Raw genomic sequence first — 27,434 nt, forward strand, 5'->3', positions numbered from 1 at the left:
CTCTTACTGTTGAAGAACGACAACGCCGCCGCCAACAGAACTTATGCTTATACTGCAGGGGATCCGGACATTACATGAGGTCCTGCCCAGTGAAACCTCGTAAGTCTCTCTTCACTACTTCTGCCTCGCTAACCCCAAGCTCATTTAGCAACTCCGCTCACTTTACTATTCCCATTTCTCTACAGCTGCCAGGAAGGACTCTTCAGACTACCGCCATAATTGATTCCGGAGCCTGCAGCTGCTTTGTGGACTTGTCCTTTGCTGCCGAACATTTTATCCCCCTGCAGCCTAAAGCACAGAAACTCTCGGTTCACTTGGCCGATGGTTCCACCATTAAGTCTGGAGCAGTCACTCACGAAACCATTCCTCTGCTGACCACCATGTCCCAGTACCACCGAGAACTGCTACGACTAGACGCCATTGCTTCCCCTCTGTTCCCAGTTATCCTCGGTATACCTTGGTTGAAGGCCCACGATCCCCATATCGACTGGTCTAAAGGAAGCATTAACTTCGTCTCCTCTTACTGCACCCAGCACTGCCTACAGACCTCCTGTGATGTTCCCGCTCTGCTGTGTCTAGATACGGAGTCTGAAACCAGTCAGCTTGTGCCTACAGCCTACCACAGCTTCCTAGACGTGTTTAGTAAGAAGGGGGCAGAGATCCTCCCACCTCATTGGCCCTATGACTGCCCTATAGAGCTGAAGTTCCCTTTGGGAGGATTTTCCCTCTGTCTGAAAGCGAGCTGGTGGCACTGAAGGACTATATCAATGATAATCTCAGGAAAGGCTTCATCCGCCCTTCCACGTCTCCAGCTGGGGCGGGGATTTTTTTCGTCCAGAAGAAGGATCAGTCGTTCTGATCAGAAGGCCCTGTGTGGACTACCGTGAACTTAACAAGGTGATGGTGAAGAACCGTTACCCACTTCCATTAGTTCCCAAACTTTTTCAAAGACTTGGTTCTGCTACCATATTTACAAAATTGGATCTTCGGGGCGCCTATAATTTGGTGCGCATTCGGGAGGGAGACGAGTGGAAGACTGCTTTCCGCACACGATTTGGGCATTACGAGTATCTTGTGATGCCCTTCGGGCTCTGCAACTCTCCAGCTACCTTCCAGCATTTCATTAATGATGTTCTCAGAGACTTCCTGGACTTATTTGTCATTGTATACCTTGATGATATGCTAATTTTTTCTTCCTCCCTAGAACACCACTGCAGACACGTGAGAAGTGTATTAACCCGCCTTCGACAACACGGATTATATGCCAAACCCGAAAAGTGCGAGTTTGAACGCCAGAGTATGCAATTTCTGCGGCTGATCATTTCCACCGAAGGTATCCGGATGGATTCCCAGAAGGTAACGACTATCCTGGACTGGCCTACTCGATGTGACAAGAAAGGTATTCAACGTTTCATAGGCTTTGCAAACTTTTATCGAAAATTTATTCGGGGGTTCTCAGCAATCATTGCCCCATTACACAGCTTACCAAACAGGGGTCCTGATTCCGCTGGTCTCCAGAGGCTCAGTCGGCCTTTGAAACGCTGAAGAGGTTTTTCACATCCGCACCCGTCTTGAAGCACCCAGACTCGGCCTTACCATATGTCTTAGAAGTGGACGTCTCGGAAACTGCGGTGGGAGCTATCTTGTCCCAAAGACAGGGCCCCAAGGCCCTGTTGCACCCAGTCGCGTTCTTCTCGCGTAAACTGTCTAGCGCGGAGGAGAATTACAACGTTGGGGATAGCGAACTTTTAGCAATTAAGGCAGCATTAGAAGAATGGAGATACCTTCTCGAGAGAGCAGCACATCCAATCTTAATCTACACAGATCACAAAATCTCGAATATCTAAGAACAGCAAAGAGATTGAGACCTCGCCAGGCCAGGTGGGCACTTTTCTTTTCGAGATTTACCTTCCATCTGACATACACCTGGATCCTAGAACATAAAGCCGGATCCGCTATCACGCATGTTTAGTAGGGATGAGCCGAACACCCCCCTGTTCGGTTCGCACCAGAACATGCGAACAGGAAAAAAGTTCGTTTGAGCACGCGAACACCGTTAAAGTCTATGGGACAGGAACATGACTAATCAAAAGTGCTAATTTTAAAGGCTAATATGCAAGTTATTGTCATAAAAAGTGTTTGGGGACCTGGGTCCTGCCCCAGGGGACATGGATCAATGCAAAAAAAAGTTTTAAAAACGGCCGTTTTTTCAGGAGCAGTGATTTTAATAATGCTTAAAGTCAAACAATAAAAGTGTAATATCCCTTTAAATTTCGTACCTGGGGGGTGTCTATAGTATGCCTGTAAAGGGGCGCATGTTTCCTGTGTTTAGAACAGTCTGACAGCAAAATGACATTTTGAAGGAAAAAACTCATTTAAAACTACCCGCGGCTATTGCATTGCCGACAATACACATAGAAGTTCATTGATAAAAACGGCATGGGAATTCCCCAAAGGGAAACCCCGAACCAAAATTAAAAAAAAAAAATGACGTGGGAGTCCCCCTAAATTCCATACCAGGCCCTTCAGGTCTGATATGGATATTAAGGGGAACCCCGGCCAAAATTTAAAAAAAAAAATGACGTGGGGTTCCCCCTAAATTCCATACCAGACCCTTCAGGTCTGGTATGGATTTTAAGGGGAACCCCGCGCCAAAAAAAAAAAAAAAAAACGGCGTGGGGTCCCCCCAAAAATCCATACCAGACCCTTATCCGAGCACGCAACCTGGCAGGCCGCAGGAAAAGAGGGGGGGACGAGAGTGCGGCCCCCCCCCTCCTGAACCGTACCAGGCCACATGCCCTCAACATTGGGAGGGTGCTTTGGGGTAGCCCCCCAAAACACCTTGTCCCCATGTTGATGAGGACAAGGGCCTCATCCCCACAACCCTGGCCGGTGGTTGTGGGGGTCTGCGGGCGGGGGGCTTATCGGAATCTGGAAGCCCCCTTTAACAAGGGGACCCCCAGATCCCGGCCCCCCCTGTGTGAAATGGTAAGGGGGTACTTACCCCTACCATTTCACTAAAAAACTGTCAAAAATGTTAAAAATGACAAGAGACAGTTTTTGACAATTCCTTTATTTAAATAGTTCTTCTTTCTTCTATCTTCCTTCATCTTCTGGTTCTTCTGGTTCTTCTGGCTCTTCTCATCCAGCATCTCCTCCGCGGCGTCTTCTATCTTCTTCTCCTCGGGCCGCTCCGCACCCATGGCATGGGGGGGAGGCTCCCGCTCTTCTCTTCTTCTTTTCTTCCTTCTTCTCTTCTTCTCTTCTTCATTTTCTTCTCCGGGCCGCTCCACATCCATGCTGGCATGGAGGGAGGCTCCCGCTGTGTGACGGCGCTCCTCGTCTGACAGTTCTTAAATAACGGGGGGCGGGGCCACCCGGTGACCCCGCCCCCTCTGACGCACGGGACATGACGGGACTTCCCTGTGGCATTCCCCGTGATGTCAGAGGGAAGTCCTGTCAAGTCACCGTGCGTCAGAGGGGGGCGGGGTCACCGGGTGGCCCCGCCCCCGTTATTTAAGAACTGTCAGACGAGGAGCGCCGTCACACAGCGGGAGCCTCCCTCCATGCCAGCATGGGTGCGGAGCGGCCCGGAGAAGAAAATGAAGAAGAGAAGAAGAGAAGAATAGAAGAAGAGAAGAGCGGGAGCCTCCCCCCCATGCCATGGGTGCGGAGCGGCCCGAGGAGAAGAAGATAGAAGACGCCGGAGGAGATGCTGGACGAGAACGCCGGAGGAAGAACCAGAAGAGCCAGAAGAACCAGAAGAACCAGAAGATGAAGGAAGATAGAAGAAAGAAGAAGTATTTAAATAAAGGAATTGTCAAAAACTGTCTCTTGTCATTTTTAACATTTTTGACAGTTTTTTAGTGAAATGGTAGGGGTAAGTACCCCCTTACCATTTCACACAGGGGGGGGGGTCGGGATCTGGGGGTCCCCTTGTTAAAGGGGCTTCCAGATTCCGATAAGCCCCCTGCCCGCAGACCCCCACAACCACCAACCTGGGTTGTGGGGATGAGGCCCTTGTCCTCATCAACATGGGGACAAGGTGTTTTGGGGGGCTACCCCAAAGCACCCTCCCAATGTTGAGGGCATGTGGCCTGGTACGGTTCAGGAGGGGGGGCCGCACTCTTGTCCCCCCCTCTTTTCCTGCGGCCTGCCAGGTTGCATGCTCGGATAAGGGTCTGGTATGGATTTTTGGGGGGACCCCACGTCGTTTTTTTTTTTTTTTTTTTGGCGCAGGGTTCCCCTTAAAATCCATACCAGACCTGAAGGGTCTGGTATGGAATTTAGGGGGAACCCCACGTCATTTTTTTTTTTTAATTTTGGCCGGGGTTCCCCTTAATATCCATATCAGACCTGAAGGGCCTGGTATGGAATTTAGGGGGACTCCCACATCATTTTTTTTTTTTAATTTTGGTTCGGGGTTCCCCTTTGGGGAATTCCCATGCCGTTTTTATCAATGAACTTCTATGTGTATTGTCGGCAATGCAATAGCCGCGGGTAGTTTTAAATGAGTTTTTTCCTTCAAAATGTAATTTTGCTGTCAGACTGTTCTAAACACAGGAAACATGCGCCCCTTTACAGGCATACTATAGACACCCCCAGGTACGAAATTTAAAGGGATATTACACTTTTATTGTTTGACTTTAAGCATTATTAAAATCACTGCTCCTGAAAAAACGGCCGTTTTTAAAACTTTTTTTTTGCATTGATCCATGTCCCCTGGGGCAGGACCCAGGTCCCCAAACACTTTTTTATGACAATAACTTGCATATTAGCCTTTAAAATTAGCACTTTTGATTTCTCCCATAGACTTTTAAAGGGTGTTCCGCGGCATTCGAATTTGCCGCGAACACCCCAAATTGTTCGCTGTTCGGCGAACTTGCGAACAGCCGATGTTCGAGTCGAACATGAGTTTGACTCGAACTCGAAGCTCATCCCTAATGTTTAGCAAATCCCAAGACATCTCTCCCCCGGATATGATCCTGTCCTCGAGAAATTTCCTTCTCCTACAAGGGGACTTAATGACGCAGATTAAACAAGCCTCTGTGAGGAGTTCTACACCATCTGGGATCACTTTATGGACACAGGAAGGGCTACTCTGTTATGAGGATAAGGTCTTCGTGCCAGAGGATCTACGAACTGCCACAATGAGCATGTGCCACGACCACGTGCTGGCAGGACACTTTGGGGTCAACAAGACTGCTGAATTGGTGCAGCGAACCTTCTGGTGGCCGGGGGTGGCAAGAGACTGTAGGAGATATGTGGAATCGTGCACCACCTGCATCCGTAATAAGAACAGCAAATCCAGGGCCTGGGGTCTGTTGAAGCCATTACCTGTCCCGAACAGACCATGGAGAATGATTTCAATTGACTTCATTGTGGAACTGCCCCCATCCGAGGGATACAGTACTATCTTTGTAATCGTTGATCGATTGTCCAAGATGGCCCACTTCATTCATATGAAGGGCACCCCTTCTGCACAAGAGACGGCACGGATCTTCATCAGAGAGGTTATAAGACTCCATGGGGTTCCGGCTAACATCGTCTCAGACAGAGGGGTCCAGTTCACCTCCAGGTTCTGGAGATCCTTGTGTGAATCCTTGAGTATTGAACTTTCATTCTCTTCAGCCTATCATCCGCAGACTAATGGTCAGACAGAAAGGACCAACCAGACACTGGAACAATATCTGCGCTGCTTCTCCTCCTTTTCACAAGACGATTGGGTGTCCTTACTTCCCTTAGCCAAGTTCGCCTACAATAATTCTTCTCATTCAGCCACGAAACAATCTCCCTTCTTCGCAAACTATGGTTTTCACCCGTCCTTTCTGTTTAATAACATTCCGGAATGCCCGGTACCCGCTGTACTTGAAACATTGGATTTCTTTAGATCCAACAAGCTGCTACAAGAGATGATGGCCAAGACTCAAGCTTATAACAAACAGATCTTCGATAAGAAGAGAAGAGGGGACCTGATCCTGAACCTGGGGGACCAAGTCTGGTTAGCCACAACAAATCTGAAACTAACCTGTCCTTCAAGGAAATTAGGCCCCAGATTCGCAGGACCATTTCCTGTAAAGAGACGAATTAACGATGTTGCCTATGAGCTGGAGTTACCGGAGACCTTCAGGATCCACCCGGTGTTTCATATAACCTTACTGAAGCCCGCCATCTGCAACTCTTTTCCGGATCGGAATACAGAGCCAAATGAACCTGTGGTGGTAGATGGTGAAGAGGAATTTGAAATAGAGGCGATTTTAGATTGCAGGAGAAGGAGAGGTCAAGTTCAATACCTTATTAAGTGTAGGGGTTACGGTCCTGAAGACAATTTGTGGGAACCTGAAACCAACATTCATGCCCAAGAACTGATCCGAACATTTAAGAGGACCTATCCTGACAAAGTAGCCAGATTGGGCATCCGGAGGCTGCCCGTTGGGGGCGGCAATGTCAGGGAAGACCAGCCAGTACTCAAGATGGCCGAAGGAGAAGTCGACCTGTGACCTCAACCTGTCAGGGAAGACTAGCCAGTACTCAAGATGGCCGAAGGAGAGGTCGACCTGTGACCTCAGCCTGTCAGGGAAGACCAGCCAGTAACCAAGATGGCTGACGGAGAAGTCGACCTGTGACCTCAGCCTCTGTCAGAACACCTTCGGTTCACCTGTGTGCACATTACCAAGAGGCTATTTAAACTTGGTCTGTGCTTGCATCCAGTGCTGTCCGTTCTACAGCGTTCCCGTGTGTTCCTGCCTGCTTTACCCATGATACCTGCACCTGTTTACCGACCCAGCTTGCCTCTGACTCTGCTACCTGCTGCCTGCATCTGACCCGGCTTGTTCTGACTCCGCATCTGCCTGCTCCTTCTACTACCACGCTGCCAGCCTGTTGCTGACCCTGCCGGCATCCAGACTACGCACCTGCCTCCGCTTCTGCTCCTGACGTTCCCACCAGTGTTTGACCCGGCTTGCCCGACCTGCATCTTCCGCTCATTGGAGAACCCTGCTCCAGCACCGTGCCACCTGCCGCTGTTCTACATTACAGTGAAGACGAACTGTTTGGCACTTGTGCGACTCTGCACTTCTGCTCCTCCTGTCTACTCTATCAGGGGGCCAGAATCAGAGGAGCAAGAGAGGCCGTTCCCTGCATATCAGGCTCTACCGTCAGGTACGTGACAGCAGTGGATATATATATATATATATATATATATATATATATATATATATATATGAGACTATCTGTGTATATATATATTAAATACACTGCAGATAACTGAATCACCTGCCTGCCAGAAGTATATTAGAAAGAGTACACCAGGAAAACAACCTGTAGTGAGATATAGCTAAACTGTATGCAGTGGATATATATATATATATATATATATATAGAGACTATCTGTATATATATATATATATACAGGGGGTCCCCGGGTTACAAACAAGTTAGGGACTGTAGGTTTGTTCTTAAGTTGAATCTGTTTGTAAGTCGGAACAGGTACATTTTTTAAGTGTAGCTCCAGCCAAAAAAACAATTTTTAAGCTTTTTGGATAGCATAGGGAAGGGTTAACACCCCTGTAACATTTGTTTTGCTGTGTGTGCCCCTGTTCAGAAGATTTCACCTCACTTTCTGTCCCAATGACAATTGGATTTTGAAAATTTTGGGTTGTTGTGGAAACAAGCCTTGGTGATAAAGCATCAGTGGAGACACCTTTTTCCCATATTAACTCTTACAGGAGAGAATTTCCCTTCCTAGGGGTAGATTTCCTCTCACTTCCTGTTGTCTCCCTCCGTTTGTAAGTAGGAGTTGTTTGTAAGTCGGATGTTTGTAACTAGGGGACCCCCTGTATATATATATATATATATATATATATATATATATATATATATATATATGTATATATATATATACATATATATATATATACATATGTATATATATATATATATATATATATATATATATATATATATATATATATATATATATATATATATATATATATATATATATATATATATATTAAATACACTGTAGCTAACTAAATCACCTGCCTGTCAGAAGTATATTAGAAAGAGTACGCCAGGAAAGTCCTGCAGTGAGATATAGCTAAACTGTATGCAGTGGTGGATATATATACATACAAGACTATCTGTATATATATATATATATATATATATATATATATATACATATATATATGAAAGACACTGCAGATAACTGAATCACCTGCCTGCCTGAAGTATATTAGAAACAGTACACCAGGAACAGCCTGCAGTGAGATATAGCTAAACTGTATGCAGTGGATATATATATATATATATATATATATATATATATATATATAAATATATCATCATACAGCAATGCACTGCGCTCCTACAGTGCATTATGGGCCATTATGCGCCTCTCGAATTTGGCGCGAACTGCCCATAATGTTCGGTTTTCGATGAATGGGCAAACAGCCAATGTTCAAGTTGAACTCATGTTTGACCCGAACAGAAAGCTCATCCCTAGAGTTGAATACCAGGCACAACAACTTATATAATATATATACTGTGCTCACCAAATGCCTTTTTAAACCCAGTTATAACTATGTAAAAGTAGCAGCGGCATCATCACTGTGCTTATGTATAAACAGAAAAGTCAGTGCTACTACCCATACACCACATAGATAGCAGAGCTCCCAGGTGCTCGATCCACAGTTGATGGCTGAGTAGAGTAATGTAGAAAAATTGATCCGCACTGCGGTTGTTGCTCTTAAAATTTCTTCATTTTATTGAATAGCCACAGTAAACAAACACTGATTAAGTCAGTTGACGCATTTCAGCCTATAAGGCCATAGTTATAACCACACTGTGCTTATGTAGCCTGTGCAGAGAGCAGAGCTGTGGAAGGGGCCCAGCAGGCTCCGCCCACTACAGGCTACAAGGATAAACTACAAGAGGTGGAAGAATTGAGACCAGTCACACTGCATGAGTAGAGAGAGCAGCAGTGACTGGTCTTTATTACAGGAAGCTCTTGCACAGAAGCAAAGTTTCACACTGGATTACCGCACAGATCTGGAAGAAATACACAAAGGACATCCAGCTTCAAGTAATGATATACAGTACATGTCTCTTTTATTTAGACAGTATTTTCTTATCATGGAATTCAGCTTTAAACTAGTCAGAAGTGACCAGTAGACTTGTTCTGAGGGAGAGAAACTGAACTCCCACACTACTAAACAGGAAACAGAGCCCATTTATGTATAAAGTCCAAATATGGCTGCCCCTATGTACATATATAATTCCAAAAACAAGCTTTTAAAATCATTATTACAAACCACTTGACCTCCAGATGGTTTTACCCCCCTCATAACCAGGGCGTTTTTTGCTTTTCATCACTGTGCTACTTTAACCGCTTGCTGACCAGCTGTCGTTGTTATACGCCGCAAATCGCTGTTGCTGTACGGTGGCTCGTTCAGGCGCATTTGCGGGTGGGCACTGCACGCTGCCCAAACGTGCCCGCAGGCCGAGCGATGTCTGTTGACGACCTGCGATCGCCTATTACAGATGCAGAACAGGGAACTACCTTTGTAAACAAGGCGATGATCCGTTCTGACAGGGGACATGACAGGGATCTACTGTTCCCAGTGATCAGGAACAGTGATCTCTGTCATGTCCCAGAGAGCCTATCCCCCCTTCGGGTAAGAACACACCTAGGGAACACAGTTAACCCCTTGATCTCCCCTAGTGTTAACCCCTTCCCTACCAGTGTCATTTTTACATTAATCAGTGCATTTTTATAGCACTGATCAATGTAATAATGTCACTGGTCCCCAAAAAGTGTCATTTGGGGTCAGATTTGACTTCCGCAATGTCGCAGTCCCTCTAAAAATCGCAGATCGCCGCCATTACTAATAAAAACAATGAAAAAATAAATAAAAGTCACTAAATCAATCCCATAGTTTGTTGTAGACGTGATAACTTTTACGCAAACCAATCAATATACACCTATTGTGATTTTTTATTACCTAAAATATGTAGAAGAAAATATTTTGGCCTAAAGTGATGAATAAATTTGTTTTCTTATTTTTTTTTTTTTGGATATGTATTATAGCAAAAAGTAAAAAAATTTTTTTTTTTTTTTCAAAATTGTTGTTCTTTGTTTGTTTATAGCGCAAAAAATAAAAACCGCAGAGGTGATCAAATACCATCAAAAGAAATCTCTATTTGTGGGGAAAAAAAGGACCTCAATTTTGTTTGGGTAAAATGACGCACAACCGTGCAATTGTCAGTTAAATTGACGCAGTGCTGTATCGCAAAAAATGTTCTGGTCATTAAGGGGGCAAATCCTTCCAGGGCTGAAGTGGTTAACTGGCAATTGTTCAGTCATCCAATGCTGTATGCAAATGAAATTTTTATCATTTTTTAGAACACAAATATTGGAGAGCTTTCTTTTGGCGGTATTTGTTCGCCACTGGGTTTTCTTATAATTATTTTAATTATATTTTCTACTCTATAAAACATTATCAAAAATTCAAATTTCTTCATGAATTTCTTCATGAATTTAGGCCATTTCTCTGGTAAAAGAAAAATCACAATAAGTGTATATGAATTGGTTTGTGCAAAAGTTATGGCGTCTACAAACTATGGTATATACAGTATTGTAATGGAAATTTGTAAGTTCTGTAAATAATTGTATTCTATTTTGTATGTATTGCACACTGTCCTCACTGTGCACACGGCACTAATAATGTTTTCAGTACATGTTTACATTCTTCCGAGTCCTGATTAGAATTAGCCTGCCTATGTAACGCCCCTTGTTACCTTAAACGTTCAAGTGTAATATTAATGTGATACCTACGTAATCATGTGTATAAAAACCTTTAATTGCGTCATAATAAAGCAGAACAATTATTTGGAAAGATGCTGAGTGTATCTTTGGTGTCTGTTCCCTACTGCAGTAGTTATTATTAATTTGGAACCACTAATCAATATGAGGATAGGATTTGCCTATCATCAATTTAACCAAGTCAGCATGGCAAACGTTTGCCTTAGGAGGGGTTTCCAGGTGACCCTGAGTATCCGAAACGAGGAGCTTGAGACGATCCGGTAATTTCTGATAATCAGCCGGCTGAGGTAAGCCTTTTGCTTACATTTGAGTTATCAGACTTCCTTGATCGGTAAGGCATTTTCGGGACAAAGGGTACCTATTTTACTCCCCTTAATCGACTGTATTGATTGGTGGTTATATGTTATATTGTCCATTGGAGTGTGATAGATAAGAAAGGGTAGAATAGTGCTGTTCACAGGTATATGTAGTGCATCTGCTAGATAAAGTAGTTTAGAGGTGGGAGGGTATAGGCACATGTAGAGAAGACTGGCCAGTCATTATGGGCATTGAATTAAGTAAGGGAATGAAGGGTAAGAGACCCTCAAAAATTCCCAGCGCAAGAGGAGCGCTATATATGAACCAAAGGTTCAGTTCCACCTATACTGACCCCCTAGATTAATGGTTAAAATGGACAGGGATCCACAATGGGTAACTGGGTTACCAAGATACACAGGGACTAAGAATCATGCAGAGTAAACAGCTAGAGAAACAGCTATCTATGTGAGCAGGATGGATCAAGGGTGACATTAACACTTGACAGAAAGGGTCATTTTCATGTTAAGGTGTGGCATGAATTTGGGGTCAGGCACTACAACTAGTAAAATCAGAAACAGAGAAATGAGAGGTAAAACAGAATACTTTATATGTTGTCAGAGAGGGGGGATGAGCACTCTGGCTGCCCATCTGATCATAGAAGCTAGATATAAAAGATATCTGAACAAAATAGGGAAAGCAGAATTTAGGCAGAGAAATATTAATGAGAGTTAAAAGAAAGTGAGAGACTGATATGCATGTGTTGTGTACAAATGGGAAAAATGTAAGCGATTTTAGAGAGATATTGGTGTATGTGTGTGCGAATGCTGGGACCTTTAGTTCTATCGCTTGTGTGTGTCATGTACCCAGATGTGACCCCCTCCTTTGTGCTCTCATGAAAGAATGTGTCTGAGATGAGAGGTCAGTGATAAGCTGGAAGGACACCATGCCAATTCCAGTTTTTGAGACAAAACATTTATAACATAATGTGCCGGATTAACGAATCTAATGGTAAACAATGTGATCACAATTATTTTTTTGAATCTGTTTTCCAGACATGGTAAAATGAAGGTTACATTTAACCGTGTATTACACAAATTGAATATCCTTTGATAGTGGAAACAGTGCATTTAAAAAGGGAAATTAAGTACAATTAAGTAATAATGAGTGTTCATTTCTAATATGAGTTTAACAATTTTATTAATAATATAGATATATTGAAACTGGTTTAGACAACCTTTGGTTGGAAATGAAATCCAGGTTATTGGGGAAATTTGTAAAAATGGGATTAGTTTAGATTAAGATAACAATTTTGTAATTTTACATTTATTCAATAAGCCCTTATTGAGAGAAAAAACAGATTAAGATGAGGTTGTTATTTGGAATACAGCTGCCATAGTTTTTCTACAAAAATGAAATTTTAAGGTTCTTGATAATAACTTGATGTGCGGTCCATGATGTGAGAGTAATAATACATAAAATTTAAATATAACAGACCCATCACATCAAGTCCACACACCCTGTTAGGATAGATGCCACATGCAGCCAGTTGTTTTATAGTTTTTGATGCTTTCTGGTCCATCATACAGATCCTTTTGTTTTATTTATTTTTATTTTTGAAATCCAAAGCAGAATGTGTGGATTGTGAAATGATGTGCCCCTTCTCCTTGTAAGTACAGTGGTATAAGCAGAAGAATATTTTGGATTTATGGGCATCTCTCCATGACCGCAGGGTATTGTTATCATTTATTATAATATTGCCAGGAAAAAGTTGTCTTTTGAAACATGAAACTGGAGTTCTTACACAAAGAGCATGATAGAAAACAAGCCATTGTAATAAATTTATGCAAGCTGGACCCAGTAACGAAGGGTTCGTCCCGATATATCAGAGCTGTAGCTTTTATGCAAAAGTGCTATTAGATTTTTTTTGGTTAGATATTGTTTTGGTCAAACATTTAATTTTTAATGGTCCGTCATTCTGTGCAGCAAATATACAGCTAACTAAATGTTTGTCTAATGAAAGGTTTAAAATATGAGTTTGTTTTATGTACAAATCTAACAATGAAAAATGCGTACATTTGAATCCAGCCACCTTATTGCCTCTATTGGAGGAGGCTGGAGACAAAGGAAGACACATGTGTTAAATTGATGTGGGAATCAGCTGCTGTGAGCCCAGTGCAGGACACACTCTTTGAAGACCCAGATATTACATTTTTTGTAGATTTGAGTATGCAGTTTATTACCCAGAAGGATACTCTGTATTCAAATTCATTGGATCCTTTTTCCCCAGCTCAAGAAGCAGAGCTCCATGTTTTAGCAAAGCCTATGAGCTATAAAAAGAGTGTATATTTATATAGATAGTCGAGATATAGAGAGCTTTTGGTTCCATTTGAAGGGCCAGAAGTTTGTTTTTACTTTGGCAGGTAAACCAATCAAGCATGGCAAGTTAATTTGATTGGCTGTTTTCAGCCTTCCAGGTTCTTGCTGAGGTAGCCATATTAACTTTCACACATGGAAGCAGACCAGGTGACTCTAAGGATGCTGCATTACAGCCCCGGACACTTGATGGGTCTGTGCAACTCACAGATTCCACCCTAGTTCTGGCCCAGTATAGCTGGGATTAATAATTCAACTTTAAGGACCCCAGAACGAGAAGAACAAGTGGTCCACAGGGGGCAACTTCTTATGAAACAGGACTTTGGAAAAGGTGATCATTTATGTCTGCCAGCCACTCTTTTCCCTCCAGCTTGACACATGGACCGTGTCATCAGTCACAAGAAGTTATGGCTGCCTTAGTGAATGAGCATGGGATAGAGCCAGGGTTCTCCACAGTTTTTTTTATAACATACCACTTCTTGTTTTACCTGTTACCAAAGGTGTCACCAAAAGCTGAACATCCCTTCCAGAGATTACAAAAAGATATAACCAGATGCCCAAGTTAGGATCTTACAAGTATGCATTTTGTCTGTGTGGGTATGTTTTTTGGCTGTCCAGTGGCAAATGCTACTGCAAAGGCCACAGTAAAAAGTGTTATCAGAAGTAGGTTGTAATTATTTAGTGCAGAAAGTACAGAGAGTAACAGAGGAAATCATTTTTATAGGAGAGTCCTGACTAGAAGTTTTGAGGTTTTATTTTTACAGCCCCTACTGTCTACAATGTAGAGGACAAAGTAGAGTAAGAAACTAGAAAACTTTTGCCTGAATGTTTTCTTATATTTTATCAAGCCCCTAAGGGGAATGTTGGACTCTCTCCCTATGGAATTTGGTTTGGGAGTGTTACTCACTTGCTTATATTTTGTCTCAGCAGCTGAAGTCCTCCATTTGGATCTTACAGAGAACGTTGCTGATCTTTTAAGGTTTTTGACAAACTCATTTATGTGTTTTCTCCCCAATTCCAGATCCTAAAAGTTTGGAAGGATCTAAAACTAAAGCCAGGTGACTTGTGGATTGTTAAGAGACATTTACATATAAGGAAATGTTTGGAGACTCAATACAGCATCTATTTCATGTACAGTTTCTGCAAAACTTGAAGGAAAAGTCACCTGGATCCACACCAGACACTGCAAAAATGACTAAATTAAAGAAATCTCTGTGTTTGGTTTGTTTCCCTCTTGTGATCACAGTCTAGGGGACTTTTTGATTCAATTACTTTAATTGTAAGGGATATATATATATATTTGCCTTTTGTACGTCTTCCATTTTATGTAGAATTGTCTGTGTTTACATATGCTGATAAGTCAGCATGCCCACAATTCAGCTAGAAGGCCATTCTGGCCACAGGAGTGTACAGCCAGTACTCTGTAAATATGTCTTATCAATCATTTGTTTTTCACAATGAAAAGTCATTTTGTAATGAAAAGGTTGGAATTTATGCAGATAGACAATGTAATGTCCGTGCTTAGCATCTTATAGTGGGACTGTGATAGGATGCAGTTTAAGTCATAATGTGTTAGTATGCATCGCATACTAGCACATTATGGCAGACTTACCTGAAAACGAAGTCCTCCATCAGTGTGCTGTCACTGCTGAGGGCGCTTCCATCTTCACCTGGTCTTCCTTCTGGATTCGGTGATATGAATGGCCAAGCTGGCGATGACGTCACTCCTCCGCATGCACGCGGGAGTCACTGTTTACAGCACAGCTCTCAAGGAATGGTATGGGTATGTCATTCCTTCAGAGTGCATGCATCGGTGATGTCACTGGCTGTATTTAAAGTAAATATCTCCTAAACGGTGCACGTTTAGGAGATATTTACTGTATAGTGAGTAGGGGAGCAACGGATCGTCACCGATCCGTGATCCAAATGGTTCAGCCTGTTCGGATCGGCACACATGTGCTCCGCAGAGCACGCCACCGCCTCGGCCTTAGGAAAGGCCACGGCTTCGGCCTAGCTCCGGAGTGGCAGCCATCTTGGTACACCCAGTGGCCGTTTATCACGTGATCGCTCTGTCAAATGACGGAGCGATCACTTGTAAACAAACCGGCGTCATGTCATGACGCCGGTTCCTCTCTCCCCTCTGTGTACTGATCTGTACAGTGGAGGGAAGAGATCAGATGGCAGCAGTGCCAATACTCTGCAATGCCTTGACAATACTCTGCAATGCCCTGACAATACTCTGCAATGCCCTGACAATACCCTGCCAATACTCTGCAATACTCTGCCAATACTCTGCAATGCCCTGACAATACTCTGACAATACCCTGACAATACTCTGACAATACTCTGCAATACCCTGACAATACCCTGACAATACTCTGCAATACCCTGACAATACTCTGCCAATACTCAGCAATACCCTGACAATACTCGGCAATACCCTGCCAATACTCGGCAATACCCTGCCAATACTCTGCAATACCCTGCCAATACTGTGCAATGCCCTTACAATACTCTGCAATACCCTGACAAGGGTATTGCAGACAATACTCTGCAATACCCTGACAATACTCTGACAATACTCTGCAATACCCTGACAATACCCTGACAATACCCTGACAATACTCTTCAATACCCTGACAATACTCTGCCATACCCTGCAATACTCTGCCAATACCCGCCAATACTCTGCCAATACCCTGCCAATACCCTGCCAATACTCTGCCAATACCCTGCCAATACCCTACAATACCCTGTTAATATATTTTTACAGTGGGGGAGATGACGTGGATATTACAGTGGGGAAGATTTTTTTTTTTTGCTGATCCGAAAATGATCCGAACCGTGACTCCTGATCCGAGGAACGATCCGAACCGTGAGTTTTTTGATCCGTTGCACCCCTATTAGTGAGGGAAAAAAGTATTTGATCCCCTGCTGATTTTGTACGTTTGCCCACTGACTAAGAAATGATCAGTCTATAACTTTAATGGTAGGCTTATTTTAACAGTGGGAGACAGAATAACAACAAAAATATCCTGATAAACACATTTCAAAAAAGTTATAAATTGATTTGCATTTTAATAAGTATAATAAGTATTTGATCCTCTATCGATCAGCAAGATTTCTGGCTCCCAGGTGTCTTCTTTACAGGTAACGAGCTGAGATCAGGAGCACTCTCTTAACCGTTTGCCGCCCGCCCACCGTCAAATGACAGAGGAACAGTGCGTCTCTCGTTCTTGGTGGACATCATATGATGGTGCACCCGAATGGCCAGTCCTGTGCGCCCGCTGGGGTGCACAGTGCAGCGATCATGGCCGTAGCTCTTTAACCATGTGTTCGGCTGTGTGATTGGACACAGCCGGTCACATGTAAACACAGAAATGCCGGTAATCGACTCTCATTGCCTCACACTGACAGTGTGTGTGGCGAGGAGAGGAGATCAGCAGCATCTCCTCGCAGGGGACATCAAGACATGTAATTAGGGCACTGATCATCAGTGTCCTGATTACAATAAAGCGCCACCAGAGCCAGCAATCAGTGTCCACCAGTGCCAGCAATCAGTGCCCACAAATGCCACCAATCAGTGCCCATTAGTGATGCTAGTCAGTGCTGGCTATCAGTGCTGCCTATCAGTGCTGCCCATCGATGCCCATCATTGCTGCCCATCAATGCCCATCAGTGCCACCCATCAATGCCCATCAGTACCCATCAATGTGACCCATCATTGCCCATCAGCGCTGCCTATCCGTGCTGCCTATCAGTGCCCACCGGTGCCACCTATCAGTGCCCATCAGTGCCACCTTTCAGTGCTCATCAGTGCCACCTATCAGTGATCATAAGTGCGGCATATTAGTGCCTCCTCATCAGTGCCACCTAATCACTGCCTATAAGTGCCACGTCATCAGTGCTCATCAGTGCCGCCTAATCAGCGCACATCAGTGAAGGAGAAAAATTACTTCGTTTCTGTCAGTAAATTTTGTAAATAAGAAAAACTTTTTTTTTTCAAAATGTGGTCTTTTTTTTTAAAAAACTCGGCAGTGATAAAATACCACCAAAAGAAAGTTCTATTTGTGTGAAGAAAATGATAAAAAAAATCACATAATTACAGTGTAGCATGACCGCGCAATTGTCATTCAAAGTGTGACAGTGCTGAAAGCTGAAAATTGGCCTGGGCAGGAAGGGGGTGAAAGTGCCCTGTAGGCAAGTTGTTAAAGGGAGTGCTCCTAATCTCAGCTTGTTATCTGTATAAAAGACACCTGTCCACAGAAGCAATAAATCAGATTCCAATCTTTCCACCATGGCCAAGACCAAAGAGCTGTCCAAGGATGTCCAAGGATGTCAGGTACAAGATTGTAGACCTACACAAGACTGGAATGGGCTACAAAACATCGCCAAGCAGTTTGGTGAGAGGGTGACAACAGTTGGTGTGATTATTCGCAAATGGAAGAAACACAAAATAACTGTCAATCTCCCTCAGTCTGGGGCTCAATGCAAGATCTCTCCTTGTAGAGTTTCAATGATCATGAGAACAATGAGGAATCAGACTAGAACTATATGGGAGAATCTTGTCAATGATCTCAAGGCAGTTGGGACCATAGTCACCAAGAAAATTGGTAACCCGCTACACTGTAAAGGATTAAAATCCTGCCGCTCCCTCAAGGCCCCCCTGCTCAAGAAAGCACATGTACAGGCCCGTATGAAGTTTGCTAATGAACATCTGAATGATTCAGAGGAGAACTAAGTGAAAGTGTTGTGGTCAGATGAGACCAAAATCTAGCTCTCTGACATCAACTCAACTCGCCATGTTTGGAGAAGGAGGAATGCTGCCTATGACCCCAAGAACACCATCTCTACCATCAAACACGGAGGTGGAAACATTATGCTCTGGGAGTGTTTTTCTGCTACGGCGACAGGACAACTTTGCTGCATCAAAGGGACAATGGACGGGGCCATATACTGTAAAATCTTGGACGAGAACCTCCTTCCCTCAGCTAGGGCATTGAAAATGGGTCATGGATGGGTATACCAGCTTGTTAATGGCCCAAAACACACAGCCAAGGCAACAAAGGAGACAATATAACAAGTATAGGCGCAAAACACGTCAGACATCATAAACATTCTAATACAAATATGCTTAAAAAAAAAAAAAAAGGAGGGAGATAATGATAAAAATAGAGTCAGGTCAGTCCATAAAATCAATATCGGCTGAAAGAGTCTATTTAGGAATAGTGACGAAGGAAGAAAAGTATCCAAAAAATTCAAGCAGGGCTGCCATCATGATAGGGTAGAAACCAATTCCTCAGCTGCAACAAAACACAAGTAGAGAGGCGCCTCTGGGTGCAGTATTTAGGAAATAACGCTTTTAATAATAGATGTAGATCAACTCACATTTTGTAGGAATAAACAGGTATGATATTAATAATATAGTGACGTTTCCCCGGGTCCTAGGCAGTATGGAATCCTTTGATGAAGCTTTGATGAAGTCATCCGTCCACAGCAAGCTGTCCTATGCATTCCACACCTCGCTTTGAGGATGCTCTCCGGAGCCGGCGTCCTCCATCTGCCGTAAGATCTCACAGTTGTCAGCAAGGATTCCATACTGCCTAGGACCCGGGGATACGTCACTGTATTATTAATACTATGTCTGTTTATTCCTACAACATGTGAGTTGATCTATATCTATTATTGAAAGCGTTATTTCCTAAATACTGCACCCAGAGGCGCCTCTCTACTTGTGTTTTGTTGTAACAAAGGAGTGGCTCAAGAAGAAGCACATTAAGGTCCTGGAGTGACCTAGCCATTCTCCAGACCTTAATCCCATATAAAATATGTGGAGGGAGCTGAAGGTTTGAGTTACCAAACATCAGCCTTGAAACCCTAATGACCCTAATGGAGAGGATCTGCAAAGAGGAGTGGGATAAAATCCCTCTTGAGATGTGTGCAAACCTGGTGGCCAACTACAAGAAACGTCTAACCTCTGTGATTGCCAACAAGGGTATTGTCACCAAGTGCTAAGTCATGTTTTGCGAAGGGGTCAAATGCTTTTTTCACTTCATTAACCACTTCAGCCCCGGAAGGTTTTATCCCCTTAATGACCAGGCCATTTTTTGCGCTATGGCACTGCGTTAATTTAACTGACAATTGCGCGGTCGTGCGATTCTGTGCACAAATAAAATCAGTGTCCTTTTTTCCCACAAATAGAGCTTTCTTTTGGTGGTATTTGATCACTTCTGCGATTTTTTATTTTTTGCACTATAAACAAAAAAATAACAACAATTTTGAAAAAAAAACAATATTTTTTACTTTCTGCTACAATACATATCTAATAAAAATTTTTTAAAAATCTAATTTCTTTATCAATTTAGGCCAATATGTATTCTGCTACATATTTTTGGTAAAAATATCCCAATCAGCGCATATTGATTGGTTTTCACAAAAGTTATATCGTCTACAAAATAGAGGATATTTATATGGCATTTTTTTATTTTTTACTTATTTTTTACTTGTAATGACAGGGATCAGCGATTTTTAGCGGGATTGTGACTTTGCGGTGGACAGATCGTACACCTAGCTGACACTTTTGACACTTTTTTGGGAACCAGTGACATCATTGCAGTGATCAGTGCTAAAAATACGCACTGACACAGTATAAATGACACTGGCAGGGAAGGGGTTAACGTCAGGTGCGATCAAAGGGTTAACAGTGTTCCCTCAGTGTGTTTCTGTGTGGGGGATGGGCTCACTGCATGGACACTCTGATCCGTGTTCCTGATTAGCAGAAACGCTAGATCAGAGTGTCCATGTCTGACAGCACGGTGGTCTGCTTGTTTACATCATCAGACTGCCGTTCTGTCTCTGCGGGGAGCGATCGTGGGTGGCGTGATGTCCGCCTGGCCCGCTGATTGGCTCCCCCTGTGTCTAATCAGTGCGTGTGCCACCCCAGTGGCTATTGATAAAATCATGTACAGGTACATGATTTTGCGCAATAGAGCCGCCTTGCCACAGTATGTGAACGGCAGGCGGTTGGGAAGTGGTTAAATGCAAATCAATTTATAACTTTTTTGAAATGCGTTTTTCTGGACATTTTTGTTGTTATTTTGTCTCTCACTGTTAAATTAAACCTACCATTAAATTATAGACTGATCATTTTTTTGTCAGTGGGCAAACGTACCTATAGGTAAGCCTTGTCATAGGCTTACCTATAGGTAGAAATCATACACCCACTTTAAATTATCTACACCAAGCTTCTGCGTTGTTATCTAAAAATAATTGATCAGTCCTGCCAAAACTAATATTTTAGTAGTGGACGGAAGCTAGAGAGTTAATGCATCTGCCAATATCTTGCCAAGGTCCTGGGTCTGAACACGTGCTGTGGTCATTATGAGGGGTTGCTACTCACATTATATCTTTTACTTATTTTATATTATAGAAAATGCAACAGGAGAACATGAAAATTCTCAAGTGAACAGGAAATCTGAAATTGAAAGAAATCTTATGCCCCGTACACACGGTCGGACTTTGTTCGGACATTCCGACAACAAAATCCTAGGATTTTTTCCGACGGATGTTGGCTCAAACTTGTTTTGCCTACACATGGTCGCACAAAGTTGTCGGAATTTCCGATCGACAACAACGCGGTGACGTACACCACGTACGACGAGACTAGAAAAGGCCGGTTCAGAACCAAGCGCGGCACCCTTTGGGCTCCTTTTGCTAATCTCGTGTTAGTAAAAGTTTGGTGAGAGACGATTCGCGCTTTTTCAGACTCGTGGCTTTCAGATCGTTTTCTGACGTTCAGTTTGTGCTTGTGGGTTTGTATCTGCTCTTCAGTGCGTGCAGTCAGTTCGTATCAGAGTTTTCTGTGTGATCTTGCCTGCTCGTTGCTGTTTTTCAGGTCGCTCTTCACAGGCCTTGCTGTTCTTCAGTGCGTTCTGTTACTTCGTTCTGAGCAGCCGACCGTTTTCTAGCCATGTTTCGTATGCGTACTCCTCGTAGAGTTCGTGCTGTGCGGGGGCTTGGTGTTGGGGTCCTGACCTTGACACAAGTCCAGTCCATGAACAGGGTGAGGAGGAGTTCATGGACCAAGAATTGGTTGCTTCAGCGTGACCAGTTCTGTCATATGCCTTTGCTCCGTGAGATCCGTGAGAATAATCCTGATGATTTCAGGAACTTTCTCAGGATGACGGACCCCGTGTTTCACCGTTTGTTGGCTTCGCTGACCCCCTATATCAGCAGGCAGGATAGCTGCATGAGGCAAGCCATCACTCCGGAGCAGAGGTTGGTCGCTACCTTGCGGTATTTGGCCACAGGGAGAAGTCTGCAGGACTTGAAGTTCTCGACAGGCATCTCCCCCCAGGCTCTTCTTTGTGGACATTTACTGCTAGTGTTTGTTTTAGCTGACCCTGACAGAAATGTGTGGAGTGCAGAAAATGTCGTGATTGTGTAACCTTATACAAAGCACTGTTGGCTGTTATTTACTAAATGCAAAGACACTTTTCACTACAAGTGCACTTGCAACTGCACTGAAACTGCACTTGTAGTGCAAAGTGGATTTCCCCTTAGGAAATAACCCCCATTTTCTCATAAAACAACAATTACATCACCCCAAAAGTGTTGTAGCGTTGAGACAATAATCCACACATTCTTGATGAACAATCTTTTTATTACCTGCACAATCACATGTGCATTTACCAAAGGTTTTTCTGACAAACCAACATGTTTGTTGTATAACAATTTTTGTGGTGTCATTATCCAAAATCAAAATGTCCATTTTATAGAAAACAGGCCTGTGTAAAACCCACAAGAAAGACACAAATCTTGATCTTACAAAGTTCACATTTGGTAGAACTGGAAGGCAATATCAGACATGAGTATTTAGGAACTGTGTTTGATATTGCGTTCAGATGGGGGGAAATCACCCCTGGCAAAGCCAAATTTGGAAGATGCACACAAATTTCACAATGTCAACATGTGCTATCTGCCATCACGGGGGATGAAGGGACGTGTTTTGGGGGAGAAAGCCCTTCCTCACCGCTACTTTATTATTGAGGAAGGGGTTGCACCCCCAAAACGCGCCCATTGATCTCCCGTGATGGCAGATAGCACATGTTGACACACTGTGTGCATCCTCCAAATTTGGCTTTGGGAAAAATCACAAAAACATTTCACACATTGTAGCAGACAAAAGAAGAAAGTGATTTGGAGGGGCTTTAAACTCGCCCCAAAACATCAATGATGTTTTTATATTTTGGAATAACATCATTGATGTTTTGCTTGATGTTTTCCAATTGTAAATTACACCCCATGATCTCTCCGATCACAATCTGGGCACTTTCTGATGTGAAAGGATCTTCATCCACAACCTCACGATCACCTAAAAAGAGAGGAACCCCAAAATAAATTAGGTGTAAAAAATATGCCGCCATCCATCTCTTATCTGAGCCTGTGGTCGCAGACACTCACCTGTTGTGGTGACTAGTTCCACCACGTCTTCATCCTCCTGCTCGTCTTGTGTTGGGGGGATTTCACCTTCTTCCAGAGGGGGGGGGGCTCTGGTCTCCTCACATGAGGGGTGTCCTCCGAGTCTTTTCTCCCCTATGTAAAACAAAAATGGTATACTTAGCACACAGATATTTGATGGCAGAACTATATAAAGATGAAACATTGCTTGGAAGTGGGGTACAATGATATATTTTAGCAGAGTTCCAAGATGTAGCTTTTTTAGTGCCCTTTGTCAAGCTGCAATACTTTACCTGTTTAGTACAAGCTTCACAGATGGAGACCCCCCTATAGTATACACTGGAGCACCTGTGTGGCCCCCCTAATAAAAATGGTGTTCTTGTGTCCCACACTAGTGCTCCAGTGTCCAGATGTGAAAACAGCCGCTCAGTGTCCTCTCCTTACACAGAATCTAGTTTGCATTTCATTCTAGTAACAAAGCCATCTACACAACCCAATTCTTTGAAGACAAGTATAGGGCCTCAAAATGGTGGCCAAATGCATATGGCCTAAACAATGGTATTTTCTAGTCCGCAAAAAAAAAGTGTGATCCGAACGAATAATGTGCCCATGAACATGAAAGTTGCCATTTTAAACTGTACAACAGTTCCTAAAAGCACATGGAGCAGCACGAACGTCATAAACATAAAGAATAGGAACACAGCACAAATACTTACTTTTTTGCAGCACTCTCCGGATCTTTCTGTACTGCTCATGTTCTCGTAATTTCAGGTCCGACCACCGCTTCCTGAGCTGATCTTTCGATCGTCGTACACCGAATTTCCGGTGCAGACTCCTGACCACTTTCGCCATGATCTTGGCCTTTCGGACATTGGGGTTGGGGTAAGGCCCATACTTTCCATCATAGTCGGCCCTCTTCAGGATGTCCACCATTTCCAACATCTCCCCAAAGGACATATTTGAGTCCTTTAATCTCCTTCTGGATCTGGACACACATGTCATCTGCTGCTTTCCGGATCTCTGGGACTTCTGGACCAGACTGCCCTCCCTTAGATATGGACTCCTCAGGCCACCAATTTTGCTTTTAAATAATTGATGTCTGCCCTGGGGGTCCAAGGCTTCACCCACTTCTGCAGTTTCTCCAGTGTTGCCTCCCTCATTGTTTAGTTGTGAGCCCTTAATAAAATATTTTTCGGGAAATTCTACTCTCCTGTGTGTGTTTTCATCCAAAAAGGACAGTTTGTTGGTGACGATTCAGGTACATTTCTAAAGTACAATGTGAAATTAACAAGGGACAACAACACCAAACAATCTCCTACAGATTAAATAGAACAACATATTAGTGGTGTTGTGGGAACTTGTCACCAAAAACACACAAACATTTTCGGGAATACAAATCCAAATCACCAAAAAAAAACAAATAAAAAGAGAAACACAAAAAAAGATTCTACATTAAAGTAAAAAAACCTAAAAAAAAAAATATGTTGTCAGATGTGAGAAATCAAAATATATTGAGGGAATCCCGATAAATAGTAACGAAAAAAGTTTGTGAGAAGTGTGTGTGAATATGAGCATCAAAACGACTTAATTCTTGTCACATTATAAAAAAGAAGAGAGTGCGCTGTATTAAACCATTTTGAACATTGCAGTGTGACGAAAGTGCTTTATCCATTACGAACGCTAAGTTTACCAGAACGAGCTGTCCCGTGTCTGAATTTCTTCTGAGCATGCGTGGCACTTTGTGCGTCGGAACAGGCCACACACGGTCGGAATTGACGCGATCGGATTTTGTTGTCGGAAAATTTTATCTCCTGCTGTCCAACTTTGTGTGTCGGAAAATCCGATGGAAAATGTCCGATGGAGCCCACACACGGTCGGAATTTCCGACAACACGCTCCGATCGGACATTGTCCATCGGAAAATCCGACCGTGTGTACGGGGCATTACTGTTGGTATATCCACGACATATAAGAAGCAAGCAATTGTCGCACATTTTTCATACATCTAACTTAAAATATCATTTTGGATGAACTGACCCTTTAAAAATTTTCTGTGATTAACCCCTTGCTGACCAGTGCAGGACGATATACGTCGGCACAATGGCACGGCTGCGCAAATGGGCGTACAGATACGTCCCCTTTAAGACGCGGCATTCAAAAATGTAATTGTAAACAAAGCTTATGCAGATCTCTAATTTATGGTACCCTTTATTTCATAGTAGATTAAAGATTGCAGATTAAAAAATAGCTAAGTCCATGAACAGCAATATATTGAAGTTTACAGATCCTTAGATGTAGTACGTTCATTCGTTTTCTTTTTTCAGGCTTCTATTTTTTCACCTGGTGGTGGTAATACATTTCCAGTCCTAGGGACCTTACTGTATGTAAGAGCAGCATCATCCCCATAGGGCAGGAAGAGTTTTAGGATTTCAGAACAAACCCCCTTCTTTCTCTTTTCCATACCATAGGGGGGTGTTCTGTAAGTCCACACAAATAGCTGGTGACAATGCAATGCTATCTGAAAACAATGCTGCGCAAGGCAGAAAGTTATCAGCTCAGATTTCTAGCAGAATTAACTGGTATTTTTTGCATTTATCAAATTGAAGGAAAAAAACTTTTCGATATAGCTAACAGACCAAAAGGAAGCAAATAAGAGAAGTTCATTGCTTAGAGTTTACCCTTCAAAAAAACTTAGATATATGAAAAGAGTTTATATACACTTTATTCTTTAAGCATATGCAAGGATTCTAATATAAATCTACTTACGGAAAAGGCTCATTATCACTGCGACATGCATGGTGACTCCTAAATCCAGACACAAAATACCACTAACCACTTTGAAAGCAGAAAAAACGGTTTAGCTGCATCTCTCTGGAGAAAAGTGTTGACATAGTTACCCGGGACAAAGGAGATTTCTAAAGACAAACAGAACAGAGTGACCTTGTCTCCATCTAGGATGCAAAGTTCATTGCACATTTTAAGCAGAAACTGGAACTATCATTACGCTTTTTTTTTTTTTTGAATGGGAAAGGTTTAGAAACTACATTGACACAGAGACCTAATGCTTAAAGCAGAGCTTCACCTAAAAATGTACACCCCCCATCATCCTCCTTCATCTTCCCCCAGCCTCTTACACAATCACTTTATTTTTTCTGGAGCAAGTACATTTTTTTGTTGGTACTCTCTCCCAATTCCTCATCTCTTTGGTTAGCCCCCACCTGCGGCCTCCTGGGATAAAGTCACATATCCCAAGAGGCTACAGAACCAGCCTCCCTGCAGTCCAGATCTTGCACATACACAGGAGGGGGCTGGCTGTAATTGATCACAGCTAGCTCCCAAGTACAAGACGGTGGCACAGAAATTCAGAAGCCCAGATAGAACTGGCTGCATGGAAAAAAATACTGGACGTCTTGAAATGGTAAGTCTATGTTTCTTAAAAGTACTGTAGCTGATGACTTTTAATTTGTGTCTGGAATATGGACATTTAAGTATTTAGGTGATTATTTTCTTTGTAAGGAGACCTCCACCTCTGCTCCAAATTACAACTGGCAACAAGCCTGCTCTTTTTTCAGTACCATAAAGTGAGAAACTTGCCATGGTACATAGGGCCCAGCAATTACTTTAGCCTTCCCAGGTCATCCTTGGCTGTCCACTCTTTCGTTGGCACAGGGGCAACATCCATTTACCCAACCGTAATTTCTGAAGACATAAAGAGGGTTCATTTCCAGTGAATGTGAGAGCCAGCACCCACAATCTGTACCAAATAGACACTGGGAAGCACCATGGGCCAACTTCCCAAGTCTTTATCCCAGCCCATACCTCTTGAGACATGTTTCACACACCTGCAGAACAGAAAAATATAGTAATTTAAGGGGATTAAACTTGGATGGGGAAAAGGGACATCGGATGTCCAAATGATGAATACTTCTAGTTGAAATAAAGGTAATTGAAACCAAACTGACAGTCTCTTCTACTGCAAATCTCCTCCAGCACACTACTTGAGATCACTTACTTTCCTTCCCTGTCCAATTCTAGATTCCTGTCACCGTTAGCACATGGCTAGGCTTCACTCTGAATAAGTCCTAACATTTTCCTAGTAGCAACCATTTTTGATGAAGAAGATAATTGTGCTAACTGATGCTTGGTGGACTACTGCTCCCAGCATGTCCAATGCAAGTCCTGCCAACCCTACAGTCTCTACCTCTGGTTCACACCCAATCCTGGCATGTCTCCTCCAGAGCTTCTCACTGTGCTTCTCACTAACCGACCCCAGCATGGATCCCTCCTGAGTGACTTTCCTGGACATGCTCCTTGCTGTCTTCCTCCTGCTCCTGTTCCAGGACACCTCTCAATGACCGTGTAAAGAGAGGCTCCCTCCCAGCTCCCGAGCTACAGGCCCGAGGTCACCCCACCAGAAAGGGGGTCCCTCAAGGGCACCACAGCCTAACACGCCATCACCTCAGTTCTTTCACCTGACA

At 43.2% G+C, this 27,434-nt stretch overlaps 1 protein-coding gene across 8 annotated transcripts in view; it reads right to left on the reverse strand.

Annotated features, from left to right (window-relative positions):
• LOC141117243 (Fc receptor-like protein 3) overlaps positions 1–25,885 on the reverse strand; it is a 205,229-nt gene extending 179,344 nt beyond the window's left edge. For 2 of the 8 annotated variants that reach the window (XM_073609982.1, XM_073609981.1), the window contains exon 1: positions 25,723–25,878. In XM_073609982.1, coding sequence (XP_073466083.1) covers positions 25,723–25,753 — 31 coding nt within the window. In that variant the 5' untranslated portion in view covers positions 25,754–25,878. Of the gene's footprint in view, positions 1–25,722 lie in introns of all 8 variants that reach the window. The other 6 variants (XM_073609978.1, XM_073609975.1, XM_073609979.1 and 3 more) reach the window with 5 other exon arrangements.
• Positions 25,886–27,434: the final 1,549 nt, after the last annotated feature.

Source organism: Aquarana catesbeiana, linkage group LG13 (genome assembly GCF_042186555.1).
Source record: "Aquarana catesbeiana isolate 2022-GZ linkage group LG13, ASM4218655v1, whole genome shotgun sequence".
Classification (NCBI taxonomy): domain Eukaryota; kingdom Metazoa; phylum Chordata; class Amphibia; order Anura; family Ranidae; genus Aquarana; species Aquarana catesbeiana.